The sequence below is a fragment of the Chironomus tepperi genome, unplaced genomic scaffold (assembly GCF_022539635.2).
Source record: "Chironomus tepperi strain 1889 unplaced genomic scaffold, CSIRO-AGI_Ctep_v1 contig_376, whole genome shotgun sequence".
Taxonomy (NCBI): Eukaryota; Metazoa; Arthropoda; class Insecta; order Diptera; family Chironomidae; genus Chironomus; species Chironomus tepperi.
In genome coordinates, this window is record NW_027226498.1 from 200,844 (window position 1) to 223,458 (window position 22,615).

General features: G+C 27.6%; 3 protein-coding genes across 3 annotated transcripts; 1 reads left to right on the plus strand and 2 right to left on the minus strand.

Annotated features, from left to right (window-relative positions):
• Window positions 1–266: 266 nt before the first annotated feature.
• jumu (jumeau) lies at window positions 267–6,058 on the minus strand. Its single transcript, XM_070647173.1, has 3 exons — window positions 5,769–6,058; window positions 1,039–2,418; window positions 267–978 (listed from the first exon to the last, which is right to left on the minus strand). The coding sequence occupies exons 1-3, from the start codon at window positions 5,823–5,825 to the stop codon at window positions 742–744; spliced, it is 1,674 nt and encodes a 557-aa protein (XP_070503274.1). The 5' UTR covers window positions 5,826–6,058; the 3' UTR covers window positions 267–741.
• Window positions 6,059–9,023: 2,965 nt separating this feature from the next.
• Window positions 9,024–22,563, minus strand: dtn (transmembrane protein 132C dtn). Its single transcript, XM_070647273.1, has 14 exons — window positions 22,513–22,563; window positions 21,401–21,968; window positions 16,689–17,479; window positions 16,461–16,621; window positions 16,216–16,386; window positions 15,936–16,155; window positions 15,300–15,443; window positions 14,749–14,951; window positions 14,527–14,683; window positions 14,056–14,456; window positions 13,039–13,995; window positions 12,847–12,976; window positions 10,861–11,640; window positions 9,024–10,684 (listed from the first exon to the last, which is right to left on the minus strand). Exons 2-14 carry the CDS (start codon window positions 21,435–21,437, stop codon window positions 10,670–10,672), a joined length of 4,167 nt encoding a protein of 1,388 aa, XP_070503374.1. The 5' UTR covers window positions 21,438–21,968; window positions 22,513–22,563; the 3' UTR covers window positions 9,024–10,669.
• RpS13 (ribosomal protein S13) lies at window positions 11,765–12,632 on the plus strand. Its single transcript, XM_070647274.1, has 3 exons — window positions 11,765–11,865; window positions 12,073–12,200; window positions 12,270–12,632. The coding sequence occupies exons 1-3, from the start codon at window positions 11,843–11,845 to the stop codon at window positions 12,572–12,574; spliced, it is 456 nt and encodes a 151-aa protein (XP_070503375.1). The 5' UTR covers window positions 11,765–11,842; the 3' UTR covers window positions 12,575–12,632.
• Window positions 22,564–22,615: the final 52 nt, after the last annotated feature.

The window sequence follows — 22,615 nt, forward strand, 5'->3', positions numbered from 1 at the left end:
AAATTCACTGTACAATTCTTTGTTAATTAAAATTCCTTAAGTAATATTTACAATCCTTAAAATAATCCTATCGAATTATATGTATTACAGAGACATTAATTACAAAAGTATATTCGTACAAAACTAGAAATTCTTATTTATATTATCAATATTATATTATTAGGTAAATTTATATCTTGAATTTTGATACAAAATTGGTTTCCCTATGATTTATTTTTAATAATAATAATAAATGAAAATGGAAAATTTTGAAACTTATAAGCTTGAAGAAAAAACTACATTTAAGCGTCTTCATAAAATCTATTTTATCCTATTTTACTTTTTCAAACAATTATTCTAAATTTCTTTCCTTTCACATATAAAAATTTATTCACGTAAAAATAATAGCTCACAAGAAGAGAAATTTCAAATTATCTAGGTTTTGTTTAAAATGGTATCACAAAATTATTAATTCTGTCAATTGTAATTAGTTTTGAAAAAGAAGTTTTTGACGATTTTCAATCGTAAAAATAGAAATGTGAATCATAGCAATTTCAAGATATATCTTTATGTCCTAAAGACACAATCACAGAAAAAAAAAGTATGTCCAATAATTGTTCTATTAGTTCAAACACTGCAGTGGTTCACTTTTGTATTTTTAATTTTTTAATATCCAAAAATTACCAAACAATTGTTGAAAAAGTAAAAAATAGATATCCTGAAAATTTTGCAAATTATCTCTTTAATTAAGTTCTTGTTTTTTTATATTAATCGATTGACATGTGGAGTTTTTCTTCGGTTGTGGGATATATTTAAAGAATTAGGCGATGAGATTGATGTTGAAAATTCCAAGCGCGGTCTCTTTTGTTGAGGTTGTTGTGGTGAGAAAAGACTGTTTGTGTCGTCATCATCAAAAAAATCTTTTGAACCATTTATATCTAATGTTAGAGCTTCACGTGCTGACTCTTCAATATCAATATCATAGAAATCTTCTGTTATCTAAATTAATAAAATTTACAATGTTATTATGTATAAAAATCGGTTCCAATTAATTCATACCTCTACATCAAAGTCCACATCTGGTTCGTCATCACTAACTTGAGCATCATTCATGGATTCTGGTGTATCTAGAAAACTTTCATCCTGTTCTCCCTCACTTTGAGCATCATCATTTTCTTCTGACCCAATTTCATTCTCATCTTCATCATCACTTAGACCACTATGACCGTGTTTCATTTCACCTTTTTCTAGTGATTCAAGATTTTCTGGATGTACCATGGCTTTTTTAATGGCCATTGGATCTTTACGAGACCATTTTTGAACTTCTTCATCCATTTTTGATATCTTTGCGGGATTCATTGCCCATAAGCATCCTTTTCTTTGCCCGCCGTTAGTAACAGGCTTTTCAATTTTTTCAAAACATTTGTTTAATGATAAGTTATGGCGAACTGAGTTTTTCCATCCATTTGGAGCAGTTTTAAAGTATGGAAAATGTTCACACATAAAACTGTATATTTCAGAAACTGGTAAAGATCCAGCTCTTGAATTTTTTAAAGCCATTGCGATTAAGCAACTGTAGCTATATGCGGGTTTTGGAAACTCACTTACACTTGGCGGATGATGGTTTTTAGATTTTTTCGTTGCTTTTTCGTGTATTGTGTGTCCACTAATATGACCATTTGTTACATAATTATGATGAATGATATTCTTTTTATGTCCATTTTGTAAAAGTGTGAATTTAGGACTAGCCGAACGCTGAATCTTTTGTTGTTTGTTCTGAACATTATATATTGTACTTTCTAGCACTTTCAAATGACTCTTATGAAGTTCCAGTTTATCATTTCCTTGAGCAAATGTTATTCCACCGATTCCCGGTGCCAATTTAATATTATTTTTTATTTTAAGCGAACTCAATTCACCACTCAGATCTTTTTTTACATTTTCTCGATTAGCTTCAATAGTATTGATGCTCATAAGCCTCTTCAGATTATTAGCATTGATGGTTTCACGTTGTTCTTGTTTGATTTGAGATAATTTTATTGTACTTGGTGAAAATGTTAAGTGTGATTTCTTTTCGTGAGGTGATGTTATGGAACTATCAAACATGTGATGACTGTTAAGATTAGTAAGATCTTTTGGAGACTTAAGTAACATCGACACATTTGCAGTAATACTACCTGTGTTAGGCATTACAACGTTAGGATTAACGCAGTCACCAACGTCTGCGTAAATGTCGTTTGCTGAACCAAAAGACCAACGTGAGCTACTTCCCATCCATACGTCATTAGAGTTTGAATCAAGATCCAAAGGTGGAAGATCAAAATTAACAAGTGATGAAAATTCATTAGATCCTCCTACAACTGTCGCTACTTCTGAGCGAATATCAATATCATAAATGTCTTGCATGCTGTCGCTAATGTAACAATCCATTAGTGAATCCTATGTAAATAAATTAAAACAATATATTAATAAAATTGTAATTTTAACGAATTTTAAAAATTAAAAAAAAAATCTATTACTTCGTATTAAACTTAAAAATCGATGCATAGAGTTTTTTATATCAGTATATTCATTCGTGAGAAAAAAAATGTTTTATGTAAGTAGCAACTGACGTGAATTTTTGAATCTTTTGGCGCGACTGTACTTTTTCATTGGCTCGATTACTAACACAAATACAAAATGTAGGCAAACACCCGGTATAGTTTATTTTTTATTATTTTGTATCTTCATACTCTTTTTTATGTGTATTAGTGTGTTAAAGCATATTTATGGAGAATGGAAGTGGAAAAAGACGAAACGAAAAAAGTACAGTTGCGCCAAAAGATTTGAAATTTTTCGAACGCTCAACAGAGCATGAGTTTTGAATTCTAGTTCTTTTTTTCTTTGAATCTGCGTACTGTGGGTAAAACGTGAATTTCAAACAAAGCGGGTAAAACATTTTCTGGTGGTTCATTCTTTCCCTTATTAATTTTCAATACATTCAAAATATTGAAAATTTTTATTAAATCCGTTCTTTGGGCTTTAATTAATTTTTTATTTTCATTCAGTTCTTCAGTTAGAATTTTGCTTAATTTTAAAAAACAAAAAACTACTTTTAACAAATATTACGTTAAAAAATGTATGGGCTAATAATGATTACCAATGTTTCATTTTTGAATTTTTCGTTAAATGAAAATATGATTTCTTTTACTTATTATAAAGAGGAAACTGTTCACGCATACGCAAAACAAATGTTTTGTTGTTGCTTTATCGATTTATTTTCATGCACACATAGAAATTTTCCGAGGAGTTTTAATACAATCTTTATTCTGTCTCGGTGTACTGAATATGGAATTTTGAGGAAAAGATTGCAATAATTTTGGCATTTTTGTATTACTTATTTAAATATCTAAATAAAAAATAATGAAAAGTTTAATTAAAAAAATGAACCCAGGTTTTAAAATATTTTTTTTTTGCATAGCATTTTCAATGTTAAGAACAGGTAATTTTATTTTTACATATTCTTATATAGTAATAGTATATTAAGTATATTTTTTCTTTTACTGAGCGATTGTTGAAATCTTTTCGAATTCTAAATATTGCATTTTTAAAGATAACGAATGGGTGTTAATAAAATGAACGTAAATAAAGAAAAGTGTAGAAAAGTCCTTTTAGCCGACACACGTGTAAACTAGAGAAGAAAGTTTGACGACCGCTTGATTTCTATCGGATTTTCTTTTTACGTATAATTCAGTATAAAACATAAACACACGATTTAGAATTTATTCTTTATACAATATAAAAGTAAAAAGATTTCCTTACAATCCATTTTAAACATAGGACAGAAAATCATATTCTGTCCTTATTTATTCGGAATACGAAAGTTTATATAGTTAACATATATAATATCTTTAATTAGAAATTTGGCGCAATTTTTTATTTAAAGAACTTTATAATTTCAATTTTAATAAAAGTTTTGTTGTGCTTTACAAAAAAAATCAATTAAAAAAGTTTTTGTTATAGTTCTCCTGAATTTATTCGAAATCCCGCCATTAGAATGGATAACTTTCTTTTATTTTTAGTTCATTTATCTTTCATATTTTCAAAATATAAGAAAAGCCAATATAATCTTCGAAATGTATAAAACTCTTAAAAAAGGAGAATTTCTTTACAATTATCTCTTTTAACATGCTTAACATAGTGTATGTTAGCATCTATCTTATGTCTCTTTAGAATTATTACTTTTATAACATATCTGTATAAGTAATTGGTTCAAATGTGATTCAATGTAGTTTTTCTTCATTACTTATACACAGCTATGAAAACTGGTTTATAAAATAACATCTACCATGTATTTTTCTACCTTCTTGCCTTCTGTTAAGTATTCTTTAAAAAGGAAAAAATGTGTTTTAAAACCAAATAAAGAAGTATCTGTATGTGTAAAAAGAACCTCACCATCGTAAAAAAAAAGTTAGTGAGAACTTTTAAATTCATCTGATGTAAAGATGTTTTTCTTCTTTCTTTCTTTTACACTTATATCATGACTTTTTAGTTATAAGTCAAAAAAAAATAGAATTGAAAAACATTCAGAAAACAATAACTTAAGAAGAATATTTCTTTGTATGAACAAATAGCTCTAAAATTTAATATTTAACAAGAAATCATGTAAAAATGGTTTATTTATGCCAATATGTGAAAAAACAAATAAACTTATTTTTTTTTTTTTTGTGTTTTTTTTTAAGTTTCCCATTCTTTTATACAAATTGTTTTATATAGGAATTTTTTTGATCCATTTAAAGTTTAAAAGCCAAACAATAAAATATTATTGACAATTAATTGGAGTAAATTAAAAACAATAGAACTTACAAAAAACTATTCATGTTTTTAAAAATTAAAGTTTTTATAAGATTTTTCTAAGTGCAAAAAAAGAGGAATAAAATTCAAGTTCATCACTAAAACCGGCATTTTTGACATGATTCACTTCCGAAAGTTTTTTATTTTCTATTGTTGTGCTTTTAAATTTTGGTATGTGCTCTTTTTCGCGCGCGATTATTGAATCCAATCAGAATTCCAACGAGTATCAAATAAATGCTTCGCAATTAAGAAGAAAACAGAAACGTAAAAAAGTTAGAAGGAAAATAATTAGTAATTAGCCGGTAAAAAACGATTCTTATAGTATTTACCTTTGTAATTAATAAATAGTATTTCAACTCAAAAAAATGTTTAATATTACACTATTTGAGTTCAAGTATATGCACTTGTTTCATTATTTCATTTAATTTTTTGTATCTATTTACGTAAAAAAAAATCCAATAGATATTTGAAAACAAAAGCTTCAAACATACTTGGCGCGCAATGATAAAAGCCGGCCGGTTAATACATATTACTTTGTTTTGTATAATAAAAGAGAACATATTTTAATTTTTTAAGTAATGAAATTTGAAATCAGTATTTTTTCAATCAGTGTTTTTGCTTTTGTTGAATAACATTAAAAAAAGAAATTTTTAATTTTTCATTTTTATATTTAAAAAGTCACTAGAATAAAAATTTTCATAAATATTTCTTAAGATATCTGTGTTATTATTATGAAAAATCTTTTAATTTAAAATTGAAATTTACTATTAAATACTAATGTTTAAAAAATGCATTTAATAAAAATTTGAATCCCTGAATGTAGTATGACGAGCCCTGTTAAATAATAACATTGCCGGTTTTGTATGTATTAGTGCACAAAGAAAGAAAATACAAGGCCATTTTGAAAAAAATATTTCGCGCTCGATTTCATGAAATTTTTAATTTATCTTACTTACAGCATTTTTATTAAGGAAAACATCATGCAATCCTCCTGCATCTTCAAATTCAAACATATTTAATTAACTTTAAAGATCTTTTGGACACTTTTTTATCTCAAAATTTGTTTTCAAATTTATTTTATTATTCACTTTTGTTTCACTTGATTTGATTAATTTATCTGCTTCTTTATTCACTTTATAATTTTATCCTGTTTGTCTGTTAAATAAAAACAATTTATTTGAACTTTTTAATTCAGTTTTGATACAGCAGAAAGAAACACAACTGCAATGCTTGAATATTGAAGCAAATGTGAATTTGTATTCGAATTTTTTCTTTGTTCTTCGTGAGAATAGGAATAGCAAAACTAGTACTTAATTTTTTTTTTAAAAAAATCTAGAATAAATTTTTTACAAAATTTAAATGCAGTTTATAAAGATTAGTAAATAAAAATATTTTGAAAACAATGTTTAGGGATCAAATATAATTAATTAATTAAAATTTTAATAAAAATAAGCAAAACATACTAGTATAGTATGTACTTTATATTTGTATTAAAATGTTAAGAATATATATAAAAAAAAATAACATTTCTAGTCAAGTTAAAGTTGAAACAAAAAATAAACAAGAGTCAAGTTGTTGATTTCTTATGAAATTATCAATTTGATGGACTGAAAACTTTAAATTATAAGATATGTTTTATAGAATTGTTTAATTAATTTAGGTTATGAAACTTTATAAAAGTTTAATTTTCTTTTTAAAAACCTAAATAAAAATATTAAAAGTTAATTGAATTAAAGTTTATTCAAGTACTAAATTCATAAAACAACAACTAAATATATTGTTATTAAAAATTTAGAAATTATAAAAGCTCGAATTTTTTAACAAATGCACCAACAATCAAAATGAGCGAGGTTCCGAGTTCCATTTGCGACGAATAATTTCTTTTTTCAACAATTTTAAAATCAATAAATTGAAAAATTCTTATCACTAACTTAACAGACAATCTGATTTCGAAAGGATGAATTTGATTTTTAAAAGGAAATGATTTAAGAATTGCAAAATCGTTTAAAACTATTTGATTTTCAAAAAGAAATAAAAATTTAACAAACGTTGTTAAATGAATACACAGGTTTAAATATTTTTTTTTTTTTGTTTATTTGGATTTGTTTATATCTCAAAAGTAGAAGCAACAATTTTCATTTAAATTATTATTTTTGCATTGCCATAATTTTCAATATTTCGTGCTTCATTTTATTTTAACTTTCGTTACAATTTTTTTGTTACTTTTATATTGATAAATTTTCAAGCTGATTCTATTGGTTTATCTTTTGTTTTTTTTTTTCATGTGTGAAAAAGCGGAGAAATATACAAATAGTGAGCGATAATGAGCTTTTTTTTTTATATATTTGACCTAAATATTTCTATCATACCCAATATCTTGTAGAATTAATGCAGCATTTCATATAAGTTTAATTACTCATTTGTCATTAATTAATATTTATTTATTAATATTTATGTTGATAAATATTTTAATGGGATCTATAAACATGTACAGGACATAAAAAAGCTTTTTTAAAATAGAAAACGAATGACAAATTAACTTGAAAAAAAAAATGTTTAAAAATCGTTTAAAGCTCAATCTTGTAAATAAAAAAATTGCAAAGTTCGGATTAGAAAATTTGGTTTTTGATTTGTACGATTTCAATCAGATTATGATCAATATTATTGGAATTATAAAAAAAAACAATACTTTAGATTAAAAAATATGTACTATGAAAAAAATCATAATGGGAAAACTTCTGACCAGCTTATTTAATGATTATAAACTATACAGCAGTTATTCATGAAGAAAAGAAAAAGAGAAACATAAATTTAACAACGAACTTATGAAACGCAGTGATGAAGCAGTCAGTCAAAATAGTGAAAGAAAAATAGTATTTTATTTCATTTATTCTTAAATCAATTAACTTATCAAACGTTTATGTATTTATGAATAAATAAAAACATCACTTTAATTCAAAAATGAAAATACTACAATATTTTTTTTTGACATTATGTTCTATTGAAAATGAAAAAAAAAAAAAAATGGAATGGGCATATTAGTTTTTGCACTTTTTTCTTAATTTCTAAATCACTGCGTAAGTAAATATTTTGGTTTTTTTGCATTATAAATTAGAATAATTTAATGAAACAATAGAACTTTATTTTAAAAAAAATCTGTGACATTTTATGTTTGAATTGCCTCTTCTATGTCAAAAGATAGAGCATTTCTTTTAATGCAAATTCAACATTAGAAAAGCTTTTTTGATATCGCTAAATGTAATAAATAGTATATATTTAATATTCTTATATGGCCATAATACCTAATCTTGTATTTTGTATAAATGTATATCCACATAATAATCTCATTGTTAATAAAAATTACAAATATGTTGCTAAAGAATTTTGATATGAGTATTATCCAATGTGTATTTTTCAATTAATAATAAATCCTATTAACAAATCAAGAAAGATTAGAAATGGCATACTTCATTATTATTATTATTATTATTATTATTATATTGTAAAATATTTTTAGCATTATATTTTTTATTTATTCATAACAATTTACTTTAAAATTTTAAGACAATGCTCAAAATTTACTTTGTTGTTAGATACAGTTTAAACAGAAACGATGATTGCATTCATATTTCAGTTTTTATTTCTTCAAATAATGCAATGAGCATTTAAAGTTAGCGTGAGTATAAGTAGTATTGAAAGGATGGATAGGATTTATGCTGGTAAAAAAGCTATCACTTTTGCAGTAGCTTTAAAATGTTGTACATTTCTAAGCATTTAATTTTGATGAATTTAAAGCTTTGAATAATGAATTATGATTTTTGTGTTTATTGAAACCAATGCAAAACATTTGATGAAATTATATTATAAACCATTATAAATTGCAAATAATAGCTCTATTTTGCTTTTATTCTTAACTTTTAAAAAAAAATTTGAATAAGCATCCATGTCTTCAGGCTATATTGACCAAAAGTCTCAAAACTATGGATAGAGAGTATAAAATATTTCTGGTGATATTATAATATTTTATTATTTAGTCGAAATTGCGTATCCAGCGCATATACGAAAAGGAAACGTTTATAATCAGATCGAAACTTAAATAAGTAAAATTTAGTATTAATTAAATATTTTAAAGTTTAAAGTATTCAAATAATTCTACAAATAATCTAAATTTTACAAAATAAAACAACAAATTAATACAATTATTATTTAATATTATGGTTTAACTTAATTATGTATAAAATTTGAGTTGTTTTGTTGACTAGAATATTATATTGTTATCATTCATAGAATAATTTATGAACATTTACATACATTTTTATATTGTGGTAATTATTATAACTTATAGGTAATCTATTTATGTTACTTTTTTTAAATGATGATTTAAAATTTTGAGAATCCAATGGAATATCAAATTATTCTGTGAAATAGGTACATACATGTGTTTATCAATAATTTATATAATCAATATATATTGAAAATGTGTTTAAAAAATTAAAAATTACTGAACATTGTATAAGAAAATTATGTTTTTGCAGTCAACAAACTACTCACGATAAACATTTCTTTTATCAATTAGTAGTTTCATTTCTATTTTAATATTATTTCAAGCAATATCTTGGCTTCGTATTTTTCTGAATGCCACATCCTACTTCTTAGCAAATAGGTTCAAATCAAGCCAGGAAGGGATCGGGCATTAAAAAAATTTAACGACGAAACCTTTTCTCTGTAGATAATTAGTTTCTTAATTATATAAAAAAAAACAACTTTATGTGAAGCTCAAATTTGTAGTCGAAACAACATTTAAGAACTTTAAGTAAGTACGATCCCCCCCTCAAAACATTTTCTGATCAAAAATAATTTGAATAATTTGCATTTTTATTCCTACACCATTTTGTTCCAAAATTTTCACTTGTTTTAAAAACCAGTTAATTAAACCGATGCATTCAGCTTAGTTTCAGTTCAAAATAAAATTTGAATTTCTATTATAAGTATGATGACAATATTTGTGTATTTTTAAAACCCCATTTGCTCTACAATGAAACCAAAATTGAATTTCTAAATAATTTTTGTTGTTAGAATTTTAAGCAGAAAATTTTACCATATTTTAACATTAAATAAGTAATTTTTTTCCTCATATGACTTTTAACACGACAAATGCCATTTTTTGAAAAATCATTAATTTCTTAAGAAAATGTTTGATGCTTTTTACTTTTCTTTTTTTTAATTAGTTTGTTTTGCAGATCACCACAAATTTTCGCGAAATTCTATCTTTGATACAATATTAGATATTTTTATATTTGCATTGTGCAGATTTGTGTAATACATTTCTAGCATCCATGTAGTAACATCATAAAAGACAACGTGTTTCTTTCATTATCATCATTATGTTATAAGTCTTTCATAGTCTATATTCTAACCTAATATAAATGAACAGACAATGACTTGATGTATCGATAGCACAAAAATGGCCATACTTACATTTCACTATAGAAAAAGAGAATTTTCAACAGTTTTTATATCTTGTTCATTAAATAGACTATATAAATAATTTTTATGTATGACTTATTTAAATACACAACGATAATTAATGACGACCACTATATTAGATAATATTCTGAAGCCATTTGAAGGTCTTATAATCATTCATATTAAAAATATTTTTAATAAGCCTCAGATAAATATTATCCATAAAAATTCACTGATTGACTTCAATATTAATTACACACTGTTCATCAATAGAGTTTTTAATTGTCTTATGTACCGGCGTTGTTGAAGATGACGATGTCAAAGCTATACTTCGATATTGTTGCTGAAAGGATAATAGGATTTCGCGAATCTTTGAGATGATCTCTTGAACTCAGGCATTTGATTCCTGTAATAAAAAGTAAATTTTTTTTATTCTGGCAATTATTTTGTTTGCTTTTTTTGCTTTGATTCAAAGTAAGATATTTAAATCATTTTGATATACTTAAATTTTTAAGAATAATATACTAATGAATAAATTACATTTTGCAAGCATAAAAGCGTTGAAAATTATTTCTTATTTACCTTTAAATTGTCAAAATAATGCATAATCTGATCATAGTCCATTTCTAGATCATCTAAACCTAGACTTTCGCCAGGTCCAAGTTCACTATCCTGACTTACTGATGAAAACATTGGATTACCAACAACTGTCGCGCGTTTCACTCGGTGACTCTTTGGCTCTTGATCTTCTGGGGTAATAAATCCCCCATTATCATCTGAACTTGATTCAGAATTTGATTTTCTCGATGAATGAGTGTAACTTTCTTCATCTTCATTACTACTTCTGCATACTTTTGGTAAGTGGGAATCTTCTTTGGTCTTTATTTTTTCATTTGTTGCTGTAGCTTGGGAGAGTTCTATTCCTGAGTCTAGCATTACAGAAGAAAGTGGAGCGTCATTAAAATCCGCCAATGCGTTATCACTATTTTTTGTCATTTTCGATGACAAACTTTTCTTCTTTGGTGTAATCGTATCAAATTGAAATGCACTTCTTTGCTGTCCATTTGTAGAATCAACTAAAATTTCAGCCATATGAAGCTCTTGATTTTGATAATCTTTATTTCCAATTTCTATTGGCTGAACTGAGTAAGATGGAGAATTGGAATTAAACAATGCTGCATTTATTTGTTGTTGAGTAAAATTTAAGCTGTGACCAGTATTTGAATGAAGTGATGATCGATGATCGGAATTATGTATCTGAATATCGTGTGGAAGAGCATTATTACTTCCATTAGAACGTCGATTTTGAGCATTACTAACATTTCTAACATGTTTATAACGCCGTGGAATTTCAGGAATTTGCTTTAAAAAAAATTAATAAAAAGACTAATATTGAAAAATGAAAACTGTATTGTAGGTGAACAGCATGATTTAAAATTATTTTGGTTAACGGTCGAAAAAAAATTAAAAAAATTCAGAACCTTACAATTTTTTCCGACATTGAAGTCAACTTCACGGCAAAAATTGCTAAGTTCGTTCTTTTCGGAAAAAATATTTTTTCAACATGGGTCGTATGCACGCTCCTGGGTAATTATTTAAGTAGTTTAATTGAGTAAAAATTATTTAATTTTGTTAAAAATTGTTAGATAAGTGTCCTGTTTATAAACTGAAGTGAAATTTTTTTCGAATAATTACTTGAAACAGTGAAAAAAGATAAAAATAATTTTTACTCGACAAAAACGTGTTCCGACATTTTTGTTTCTCAGACTAATTTTTCGAATTTATTAATTTTAGTAAAGGTATTTCGCAATCTGCGTTGCCTTATCGTCGATCAGTTCCATCATGGCTTAAATTGAATGCCGAAGATGTCAAGGAACAAATTAAGAAACTCGGAAAGAAGGGAATGACTCCTTCACAAATTGGTAATATATTGTATATATTTATGAAAATTTATCTTATTAAATTGTTTTCTTATTCACTTTCTTTTTAAGGCATTATTCTCCGAGATAGTCATGGAGTTGCTCAAGTACGCTTCGTCAACGGAAATAAAATCCTCAGAATTATGAAAGCAGTTGGTTTAAAACCCGACATTCCGGAAGATTTATATTTTCTCATTAAGCGTGCCGTAAGCATCAGAAAGCATTTGGAACGTAATCGTAAAGATATTGACAGCAAATTCCGTTTGATCTTGGTCGAGTCGAGAATTCATCGATTGGCTCGCTACTACAAAAATAAAGCTGTTCTTCCACCAACATGGAAATATGAATCAGCCACTGCATCAGCTTTAGTGGCTTAAGTTAATATCAAAGTGTATTGAGAAGATTGTGAAATAAATTAAAATATTTCAAATGGAACTTCAGTGATAAACTAGTTATTAATAATTTTAAGAATCTTTTAGTATTTCAGTGATAATTTGAATTGAAATTAAGACGAAAATATTTAAATGTTGCTTAGTAATAACTAATGCAATTTAAATATTTACTTAAGCACTTGCTCAAAGTAAATATTTTGTGTATGATCTAAATTTTCAACAAAATTTCTTAGTAATAATAAGTCAAGTATACTTACTCGTTCTTGACTTTCTAAGATGTTTCCGTTATTAATATTTGCTGTTACACCAATATTTCGATGAGGAGGTACAGGAGGCCGATAATCCACATTAATTCCGTGAGGAGGTAACGGTGGAGGTGTGACATCACTAAGAACCAAATGATATTGCAAATTTAAAATTTTTAACAACTAATCTAAAATTTTTCTTACCTATGATGACTTCTTCGATTCTTTTTTGTGTATGTCTCGCTGTTTATTGGCCCATTGGGTTTAGTTGGTAATTCTAATGCATTTGGATTATCAAAACTATTCATTTGTAAGACTGCATCATCAGGATCAATATAATTTTGTGTTATGGGATTGCTTGTTATCCTCATTCTAGAGTCGCGTGATTCAATATCATGCGAAGTCATCGATCGATCCATAGTAGCACGACCAAGCCATACCCAATCATGTGCATTGGTTGTTGATTCACGTGGTCGACGAGAATCGCGTAGAATCCCTAAACCTCCAATTGATTGATCTTTGTTTATTCCTAAATCTTCACTTACCATGTCCACAGTTACAGGTCGAAATTTCGATGCATAAACAACACATGATATAACAAATATGCCAATAGCAAGACAAAATCCTGTTAAAAGTACATACATTCCGACTTCTAATGTAGTCATATCAGCATGAACAGGACTTTTACCACCGTTAGAAATCATTGATATCGGAGTTAAACCACCATTACCGTGTTTACGTGCCTGAACGGCTGGTTTTTCATTATTGTGATCATCTCTTAACGGTATGCCAATTAAGATATCCGATAAGTCATTTACTTCTTTCTCTTTTCCAAATTTTCGTTCTCTTCCACTTATTCCATCATTTTGAACTGTATCAGGTCTACTCGGTGCTTGCTCTGAAGTGCTAAAATCCACTTGTACGGATGCTAGGGCGCTTGCCAATGGTCCATTTGTTATTTTTGTATTTTGCTTGCTCATTGGAATGTTTCGTCGCAATCGACATTCTTCAGAGAGAAGGAGTGTTACTCTTAATAAATCTCCATTTCCTTCACCAACAGCAATAACTCTAGGATGGTGTGACGCAAGCATTGGAGCAAACGCAACGACATCAGTGTCTAAACTTTCAACAAGTAAGAAATAGTCATCGACAGATATATCCCTATATTATGAGAATAAATAATTATTAAATGTCATATTAAGGCTTTTGAAGTAATGTTACCTCAAGGGTGTTCTTTGACCATCGGAAAATTCAATATCAATATCTAGCAAACCTTCTTGATATTGGGCTGTTAATTTTCTTGTAACCGATGTTTCTGCAATATATCCATTTTCAACATAGCTATCAGGAGTTATAGATAATTGTAATCCTGAAATAACGCGTACTACAAGTCTTGTAATGCTGACTTTATCACTTCCAACACGAATTTCTTTTGTTCCAATAACACGGCCATTAATTGGAGAAAGTACTTGAACATCAGTACGGCCCATCATACGACCTTGTAACGTTCTTCCACGAAGTATGGCAATTTTGGGATCTGCTACTCGTAATAAAGGTTGTACAATGTCAGTAACTCTTAAGCCAGTTCGCCGCGAAATCAAATAGCTCACACGTCCAGAATCCTAAAATTTTTTAAATTAGAACGATAAAGTCGTATTTTTTTTTCAGTTTCAACAATTTTAGGATAGTTACTTGATCTACTGCAACAAATTTCGCAAAAACATCAACTGAACTCTGTTGATATCTTGCGCGACATGAAGATCTTTCTGTTCCAACTCCATTAGTAAAGTCTTCGTTATGATGATTCCAGTTGTATGCTCTCTTTCGTCTACTGGTTTTTCCGTTAACACTTTTTATTTATGAAATCTATTTCAGAACAATTTCAAGATACATAATTTATTTGAAAAAACTTACCTATTATGTTCTTCTGGAATTTTCCAGCCTTTAATTTGAGACAGTCGATAATCGGTAACAGATACTTCGAGTGGAAATTCTGGCATCCAAACTGTAAACTTGGCTAAGCCTTTATATGTACCATATTTTACGACAATACTTGCATTCGATGATCCTCTTAGTTCTGATCCATCAATGTATACAGAACTGCAAGAAGATGATACCTGGAAAGATTCACATTTTTACAAATCAATTTTTGCAGATTTCACATTAATATATACAATTAGAATTATATAAAATTCGTGGGGGCCGCCTCCAAATGAAGGTATGTAAACTCTTTATACGATCTAATTAATAAAAAGATATATTATTACAGATAGTTTGCAGAAAAATTTAAAACTAATTTCAGATTTTCTTTTAACTAACTGTTGGTTACTGGGGAAGAGGTATGTTCATTTCCTTACAGTGGAAGTTTTTCTTTATTTTTAATCATTCAGAAAGCCAACGGACTTGCTTACAATATTTCTTTATTCATACATGCAATTAATTGTTACTAGAAAACTGCTACTTACCTTAATGACACTTTCATCTTCTGCTTGACAAGAGCTTTGTAGAGTCACGTCTGCAACTTTTCCAGCCTGGGTAACAATGAATACTTTCATGACTTGAGACACTTGTCTTCCTGTGAGAACCGCAGTGTTCATCATTTCCCAATTCTTTTTTTAATTGTATATTTGAATTATGAATATAAAAAAAAATATTTTTTTTGAATTTTTTCAATTACTTAAATATTTCAAATAGGAATATAAATAAAGTAATTAGAAATAAATATGCAATCTAGAAATATGATTCAGGATTGATACTTGATCGATTTTTGGTTACTCGACTATTATCGATTAAAATTTTTTTTTAATGTTAAAAAGTAGTTTTTAAACTTATTTTTGAATCTTTTAAACTTTAAAAACTCCGACATAAATTTTTAATTCTAGTGATGTTAACAGTGGAGTTATCGGTGTTTTGCCGATTTTCCATGAAAACTTCTTCTATAAATCGTAAAATGCAACGTAAATAATTTGAAAGAATCTGTTGCAAAAACATTTAAAAATATTCACTTTGAGTTACTCGAATATCGAGTAATTGATATGAGTAAAGTATCAATCCTTGAATTCATAATAATCTCTTGAATGAAATAAAAAAAAGGTCAGTACCTTAGATATCGGTAATACAGATTGAATGTCATCTTTTTGAATTTCTAATTTAGCTATTAGTTTTTTTCTTGACTCCTCGTTAGGCTGAATTTCAGCAGAAATGTCCCTCGATTTTGGTCCATCATGAACATAGCTGACAGACCATACAATTCTCGCCCCATCCCAATGTTCCTTTGTATCATTTGCAACTTCCAAGAGCCACGAAAATACTTCAACAATTCTATATGAATAAATAATGATTTAATATATCAAGCATAAATTATTTTGTGGTGCTACTTACTTTCCATTCAAATCTTCTGATTGTTTTGATGTGCTGTCTGGGTCTTGATCTTTTCTGAATGCAGTAACTCGTGCTACTGTATGTTTCGTGTTTTCCTTTTCAACCGATATGTTCCAATCATCCGATGATGCTGTTGCTCCTAATATCTTCATACCACCTTTAACACGTGCTCTGAAACATATATAATAAAAAAAAGAAAAGATGATATATCAATTATAAATTTAGTTTCTTTAAAAAAATCTCACCGAACAATAAATACAGCAACATTTTGTCCTGGTTGTTGTTGAAGGAATACTGGAACATGTATTTTCGATAATGGATAAAGTGGCTGATGTGGTACCATCATTGTCAACAAGTCATCAGCTTTTAGCTCACGATAGGCTGCCATTGCTTGTAATAATGGAACCTTTATTTAAATGAAAAAAAAAAAATGAAGTGTAAAATTATCCTTTCTTAATTGATCCCTTAATTACCTTTGCGAAAGAAGTCAAGGGCTGAATTTGCACTTTAGGCTCGCATTGCTCAGGATTTCGAGGCGGTGGTTCAAAAACACTATATGAAACTTGAACAAACCGTTGAGGAGTTTTTGGTGGTGAAATTATTTGCCCATCTTTTGTTGGTGGAGGCATTGATGGCCACCAACTTGAAGGTATAACAACTTCTGCAACACAAACACCATCTTCACCTTCAGGTATGCATCGACCCTTTAAAGGTTGACGATTGGGAAGGGATACATGAAGAAGAACGCATATCTTTTGTCTTTGCAAATGACCGCCTGGATCAGCGCCAGCATGAAAAAGGACTCTCAATACAGGAGAATCACGTGAAACTGTTAGACGTACTAAATGAGCTGAAATATCCAAATGGATATTTGACTGTTGCTGTAAATCAATTAATGCTTGAGTAGCATTTTGAGTTGTAGTCACTGTGACTGTATCAGTAGAAGTTTCTGATAGATCTGGAACTATATATCGTGCAGGTACGGTTTGTTTTGTAGAAAATGGCCCATAGCTGGCACGTATTGAAACGGGCTGTGTAGTTTGAACAACTGTAAATTTGTCTATTGACAAAATTGTGTCCTTTGGAGATTTTACAATAATTTTAGACGATGTCGTGACTGAAGATGATGATGATAAAATTGATGATTGACTTGATGTAACATCAGTAACACTTTGTCGAGGAGAGTGTTTTAGAAAAAAACCACTATCAGGTGTTTCAAAATGAACTTCAACTGCTTGACTTAAGGAAAATGTAAATATGAGACCTAAAAAAATAGAGAATAAAATTAATAAAGTACTTAATTAAAAATATTTTATTTTTATTATTATTTAATTTTAAACCCCCTTGACACTATAAAATAATCCATAGTTAAAACCTATTTCTGAACTGGTTATTAGTTTTCTTTTTTTTTCAAATTTATAAAATAAATTGACTTGACAAGACTTGATAAAAAAAAAAAAATAAAAGAAGAACACATTGAATTTATGCCAGAACAAATGTTTGGCGTCAGAGATCCTTTCAATAAGAATCTCATTTCAGTCTCTTAAAATACATACACAAGAATTCATTCGTGTTTATGGACTAAAAATCTCATAGTTATGCTTTTATCGAAGAGAACAAATTTAACAGATATTTTTTTTTTGGAGTTAGTCAAGTAGGTTTAAAATAATAAGAGTACCTATATATAGTTTCCAACAAAAATTAATTCAAATGTAATAATCAAATTGATGTTCAAGTGCTTTTAAACTTTTAAATGGTGTAAAAATTACAGTAAATTTTTAGTTTTTATGAAACACTTGATAAACTTGACTTCAACAACTGCATAAAATTAAGCATTATCATCACACCCTTTAGACCTACAGTTTGTAGTGGGATTCGAACCACTATATCTAGTGGTGGTGGACACATTATTTTGCACATAAAACCTCAAAACTCAACCCAACAAAAAAAGCTTCGAAAATTAGACGCGATCAAGGATTGAACCTAAGATTTTTGGCACGTAAAGCCAACGCATTACCGTTTTGGCTACTGATGCGATATCACAACATAGGATAATAACTCTTTAAAAATAAATATTGAAACTCATAATTGTTTGGGTGAATTTCAAATCAATAAACAATGTTATATTGTTTAAAAACGATATTTCTACTACGACATAACATATGTTTAATAAAGTATACTGAAAACCGATTTTTATATTTATTAGACATTTTCATAATATCTTATATGCAACCATATATAAATATTGATATGTGTTTTTCAGTGATAACTATAAGAAAATATGTTGTCATTAGAATATTAATATTTCTCACTACTACATTTACCAGATTTTCATTTATTTAAATGTCATAAATATCTTTAAATTTTGTTTTAATTATTTCTTAACTTCATTAATGTTTGTCTTTAAAAATTATCAATTATTCAGTGCTGAGAAAATAAAAGTTTTATAAAATTTATAAATACCTAAAATAAAAATTGATAAATCTAAAAAAATTCTAACTATGAATAATTTTAATGAATCTGTTCTGTATGAATTAATAGCTTATTTACATTCATAAAACAGATTCTTATGAAAGAGATCAACACGATCTTTTCACACATTATAAATTTTTCCCTTTCGTTTTAAATGTTTAAAAACTTAAAATTTTAAGAAATCATTAAAAAGGGTTTTGATACTCTTTTTTCTTAAATAGTGTTTTCAAGAAAAGACAATTTAGAATTTAATAGTTCAATTTGCTAATCAGTAAAAAAATAGCAATTAAAAAATTTTCAGCATTTGCGCCAGTTTCATTATATCCTAAATTTACGTTATAAGTTACTACTTTTAATATGAAAAAATTTTTGTCAATAAGCCACTACCAAAATGTCATTAATTAAAGAGGAAGTGATCTGGATTTTACTGGATCTTATTTTTTAAGTCAGTTTCAAGTATTTGGTAATTTTCTATTTATAAAATTTTAACATGTCTAACTTTTGGATCAGTGTTAAATTGTGTGAATCAACGTGACTTCATATATTAATAATAACATTTAAGTCATTTGTCCTTCTGTCTGTCATTCCGTTCTAAGCTCAAAATTTCATGTACATCTAAATTTCAATTTTAATTTTGTAAAATCTGACATTTGTACACTTGAAAATGCGTTTTGTAAAATGAGAGTATCTATAAATAATCGAGAGAAAAATTTGTCGTACACACTTTGAAGCTCGAATATATGAAATACTTTGAATTTCAGAGGTTTTTCAACTTAGAAACATTTAAATCTGTTCATACTTTGTACTTGATATTTTTCAGTCAGTTATATCATGTGATATGTAGATACACTATGCAAAAATATTCATTAAGAAAATTTTATAAAATTTAAATTTTTTGATATATTTCTGATACATACTAGTTTATTCATACCAAGAAAATTGAGGACTCAGAGAACTTTTCAGAAATTCTAAAATTATTAACTTACAAATTTATATAATATTCAAATTAATAGTACAAATTAATACATTCCGAAACACGTGTATTTAAAATCCGGTTCGGTTTTGTAAACCCTATTGTACACTATATTTGGACCGAGCTGATTCTTATTTCAGTTGTAGAACTCTAAATTTTTTGATGAGAGACGATGTTTACAAATCACTTTACGTTACGCAAAAAAACTAATTTCTTGACCTCCCCTCCCCCCTCGTTAAAAAATGTCCATGGAAAAATTTTTTTGTTTAGGCTGTTACAAAATCCTAGACCCCCCTCCCTATATATTAAAAATTAAATTTACTTCATTCTAATCAAACAATATTCTAATCAAAAAGCAGTTTTCAGTTAAAGTGAATTAAAATATAGAGAGTCAAAAAAGAAGATAGAACTACCAAAACTCAAAATTTTACATTTTGTAATAGTACAATGCTTACAATAAATCAAATAATTTGTTAGTTAACACATAAATGGGTAATTCTATGACAAAAATTGTTTTATAATTTATTTCAAGGATAGATTTACTAATAGAAAGAAAGACTATAATTGGAAATTTTTCTCCAAAAGAAGCAGCATAACAATAACAATAAAATTCACATTAGAAGTGAATAATTCAGGATCCTTACCGTTTTAGGATCTGACTAGAGTGGGAAAAATTGAAATCAAATATATTTCACAATCCTACAAATGTTGCACTTTACATTCAAAGTGCTCATCACTATGGGTTTACATGATTGTAGCATTTGAATCAAAATTGTTTAGAATGTGGAATCTTCCGATCACAGTGGCAGATAGGAAGAAGGAACTGAATGGTAACAGGAAACAACTATTCACAGAAATTAACGTTAAACATAGAGAGAAACATGAGCGGAGAAAGTGAACGGTGCCAAAGCCGTTGTTTAAAGGACAGAAGAGGAAGAGCAGCAAGCATGCGAAAAAGTGAATTTGACATGTCTCAATTCCATTTCACAAGAGCTTGACAAACAAACTCTCTCGCTAAAAATTGAAACTAAAGATAAAGCGAGGAGTGGAAACAGGAATAAAAGATCATGAAAGAGCCCTGAAACAGGAAGGAATCATCAATATCATTGTCTAATCGAGAATCACGAATTAAGCAAGTGTATTGTTTTAAAGGAAATGTAGATTACCCTTCATCTTGATATTTGTGAGTGCATATCTTTCTGTGAATAGCCTAAGGTAAACATGCTTTTCAAGGCTACTGACAGTTTAACGAGTGAGGGATTTGCCAGATTTCCCGCTCAAACCTAGAGCTACAGTTTTATAGTGGGATCTAAACCACTTCTTTGATGACATTACTGCTTGTAAGCCTTTTTAATGGCAGGATTTTTGTCGAAATAATTTTTGACAAATAAATTGTTTTTAACTATAGAAAGTAAATTGTTTGATCTGATACTAAGGTAAAGTTGGTCACTAAGAACTACTGCTGAAAAGTAAAATATTGTTCATCTTCATATTAAATCACGTCAAACATCATTTTTAAGAATTTTTATCCTCATGATTATTAGATAAATCATTCTGTATGGTATGACTGTTTCATTATGTATGTACTATGTTTTTGGAGGGTTGTTTAATGTAATCACATTAAAATGTAGCATAACCACTAAAACTCAAATAGTATTGTTGAAAATTAGTAAGCGATGATACAAAAATAGTAATTGTAATTCTTGACTCCCATTATGATATAAACAAAACAAAACTCACCAAAAAGTGCAAGAAATATAGATGTAATCCAATGCATTTGGTATATGTTTATTCTCCTAATCCTTTATCTTTGGGTAAAATGTAATATAAATTATGCACTATTATTGCATTCAATCACTTTTCACACAGATTTTTCTGAAACATTAATTTTAATGTTTTTCTTCTCTTATGAATTAAAAAAAAATTAATTTAGGCTTTTCCTTATTATTATTTTTTTGAGTAAGGAAATTCACACTGCACACATACACAGAGAAAATTTTATTTTCTTTTCTTTTTTGCGCCTTTCCTTTGAATTTTCTTCTCTTTTTTTGCAAATATATACTGGCGGAATTATTTTTATTTATTTATCGATTTTTTTTTCCTTTGCTCGTCTCTTTTACTGCCACTTATAGACATTTTTCTCATTTGCTTTTCTCTTAAGTAACAAAATTCACTTTTTTTCTATTACATTTTTAATTTTTCACTAAGCATTCCTTTATTCCAATTAATTGTGTTTGCTGTGAACGTGGGCTTTTAAGCCACAAAAACATCGATGAAAATTTTTCTCAATGAAAATATCTCGTGATTCCTTTAAAAGATATAAAAAATATTAATACTGAAATCAACATTCATTTTTGATAAAAGATATCAAATAAAATTGATTTATAAAACTTGTTTTGTAAATATAAATATTTGCAATTTTAATAACATAAAAGAAAAACTTCTTTTCACTAATTTCACAAGGTTTTCGATGTTATGTATTCCAGATATTAAAACTTTAGAAATTCAGAAATGTAAATAAATTCAGTAAAGGATAATTCTAATTTCAATAATTTGAAGTATAGTCGTTCCTCAAATAAATTAAGAACTATGTAAAATGTATTTTAAAAAGTATAGGCATAGATAATTTTTAGAATATTCATATTTCTCTTAAATTTTCTTGAAACCTAGTGAAGTAATCACAAAATTTGCACAAATCTTTTAAATACTTAAAAAAATCAACATATTTTATGATGATTGAAACTTATTTTATGTTTTATTTCGCAATATATTTGTTAATTTGTTATATTTTTCACTTAATTCAGATTTTAATTAGTAATAAAAAAAAGTATAGCTAAAGAAAATTGCATTACGTTCTTTTACATTCGAATGCTCCTCGTAGACTAATCTTCGATATTTTTCAGACATTCGAATACTTTGACATCTATTTAGTACAGCAAATTGAGGCAAGAAAAT

Bases quoted from the DNA above. Each gene is read 5' to 3' on its own strand.
- jumu (XM_070647173.1), bottom strand. From the start codon at position 5,825: ATGTTTGAATTTGAAGATGCAGGAGGATTGCATGATGTTTTCCTTAAT. The intron at 2,419-5,768 runs GTAAGTAAGATA...TTATTTACATAG, and splicing joins TTTTCCTTAATAAAAATGCT to GATTCACTAATGGATTGTTA. The intron at 979-1,038 runs GTATGAATTAAT...TTATTAATTTAG, and splicing joins ATGTGGACTTTGATGTAGAG to ATAACAGAAGATTTCTATGA.
- RpS13 (XM_070647274.1), top strand. From the start codon at position 11,843: ATGGGTCGTATGCACGCTCCTGG. The intron at 11,866-12,072 runs GTAATTATTTAA...TATTAATTTTAG, and splicing joins GGTCGTATGCACGCTCCTGG to TAAAGGTATTTCGCAATCTG. The intron at 12,201-12,269 runs GTAATATATTGT...TTTCTTTTTAAG, and splicing joins AATGACTCCTTCACAAATTG to GCATTATTCTCCGAGATAGT.
- dtn (XM_070647273.1), bottom strand. From the start codon at position 21,437: ATGCATTGGATTACATCTATATTTCTTGCACTTTTTG. The intron at 17,480-21,400 runs GTGAGTTTTGTT...CTATTTTTTTAG, and splicing joins TATATTTCTTGCACTTTTTG to GTCTCATATTTACATTTTCC. The intron at 14,684-14,748 runs GTAAGTTTTTTC...ATAAATAAAAAG, and splicing joins ATTCCAGAAGAACATAATAG to TGTTAACGGAAAAACCAGTA.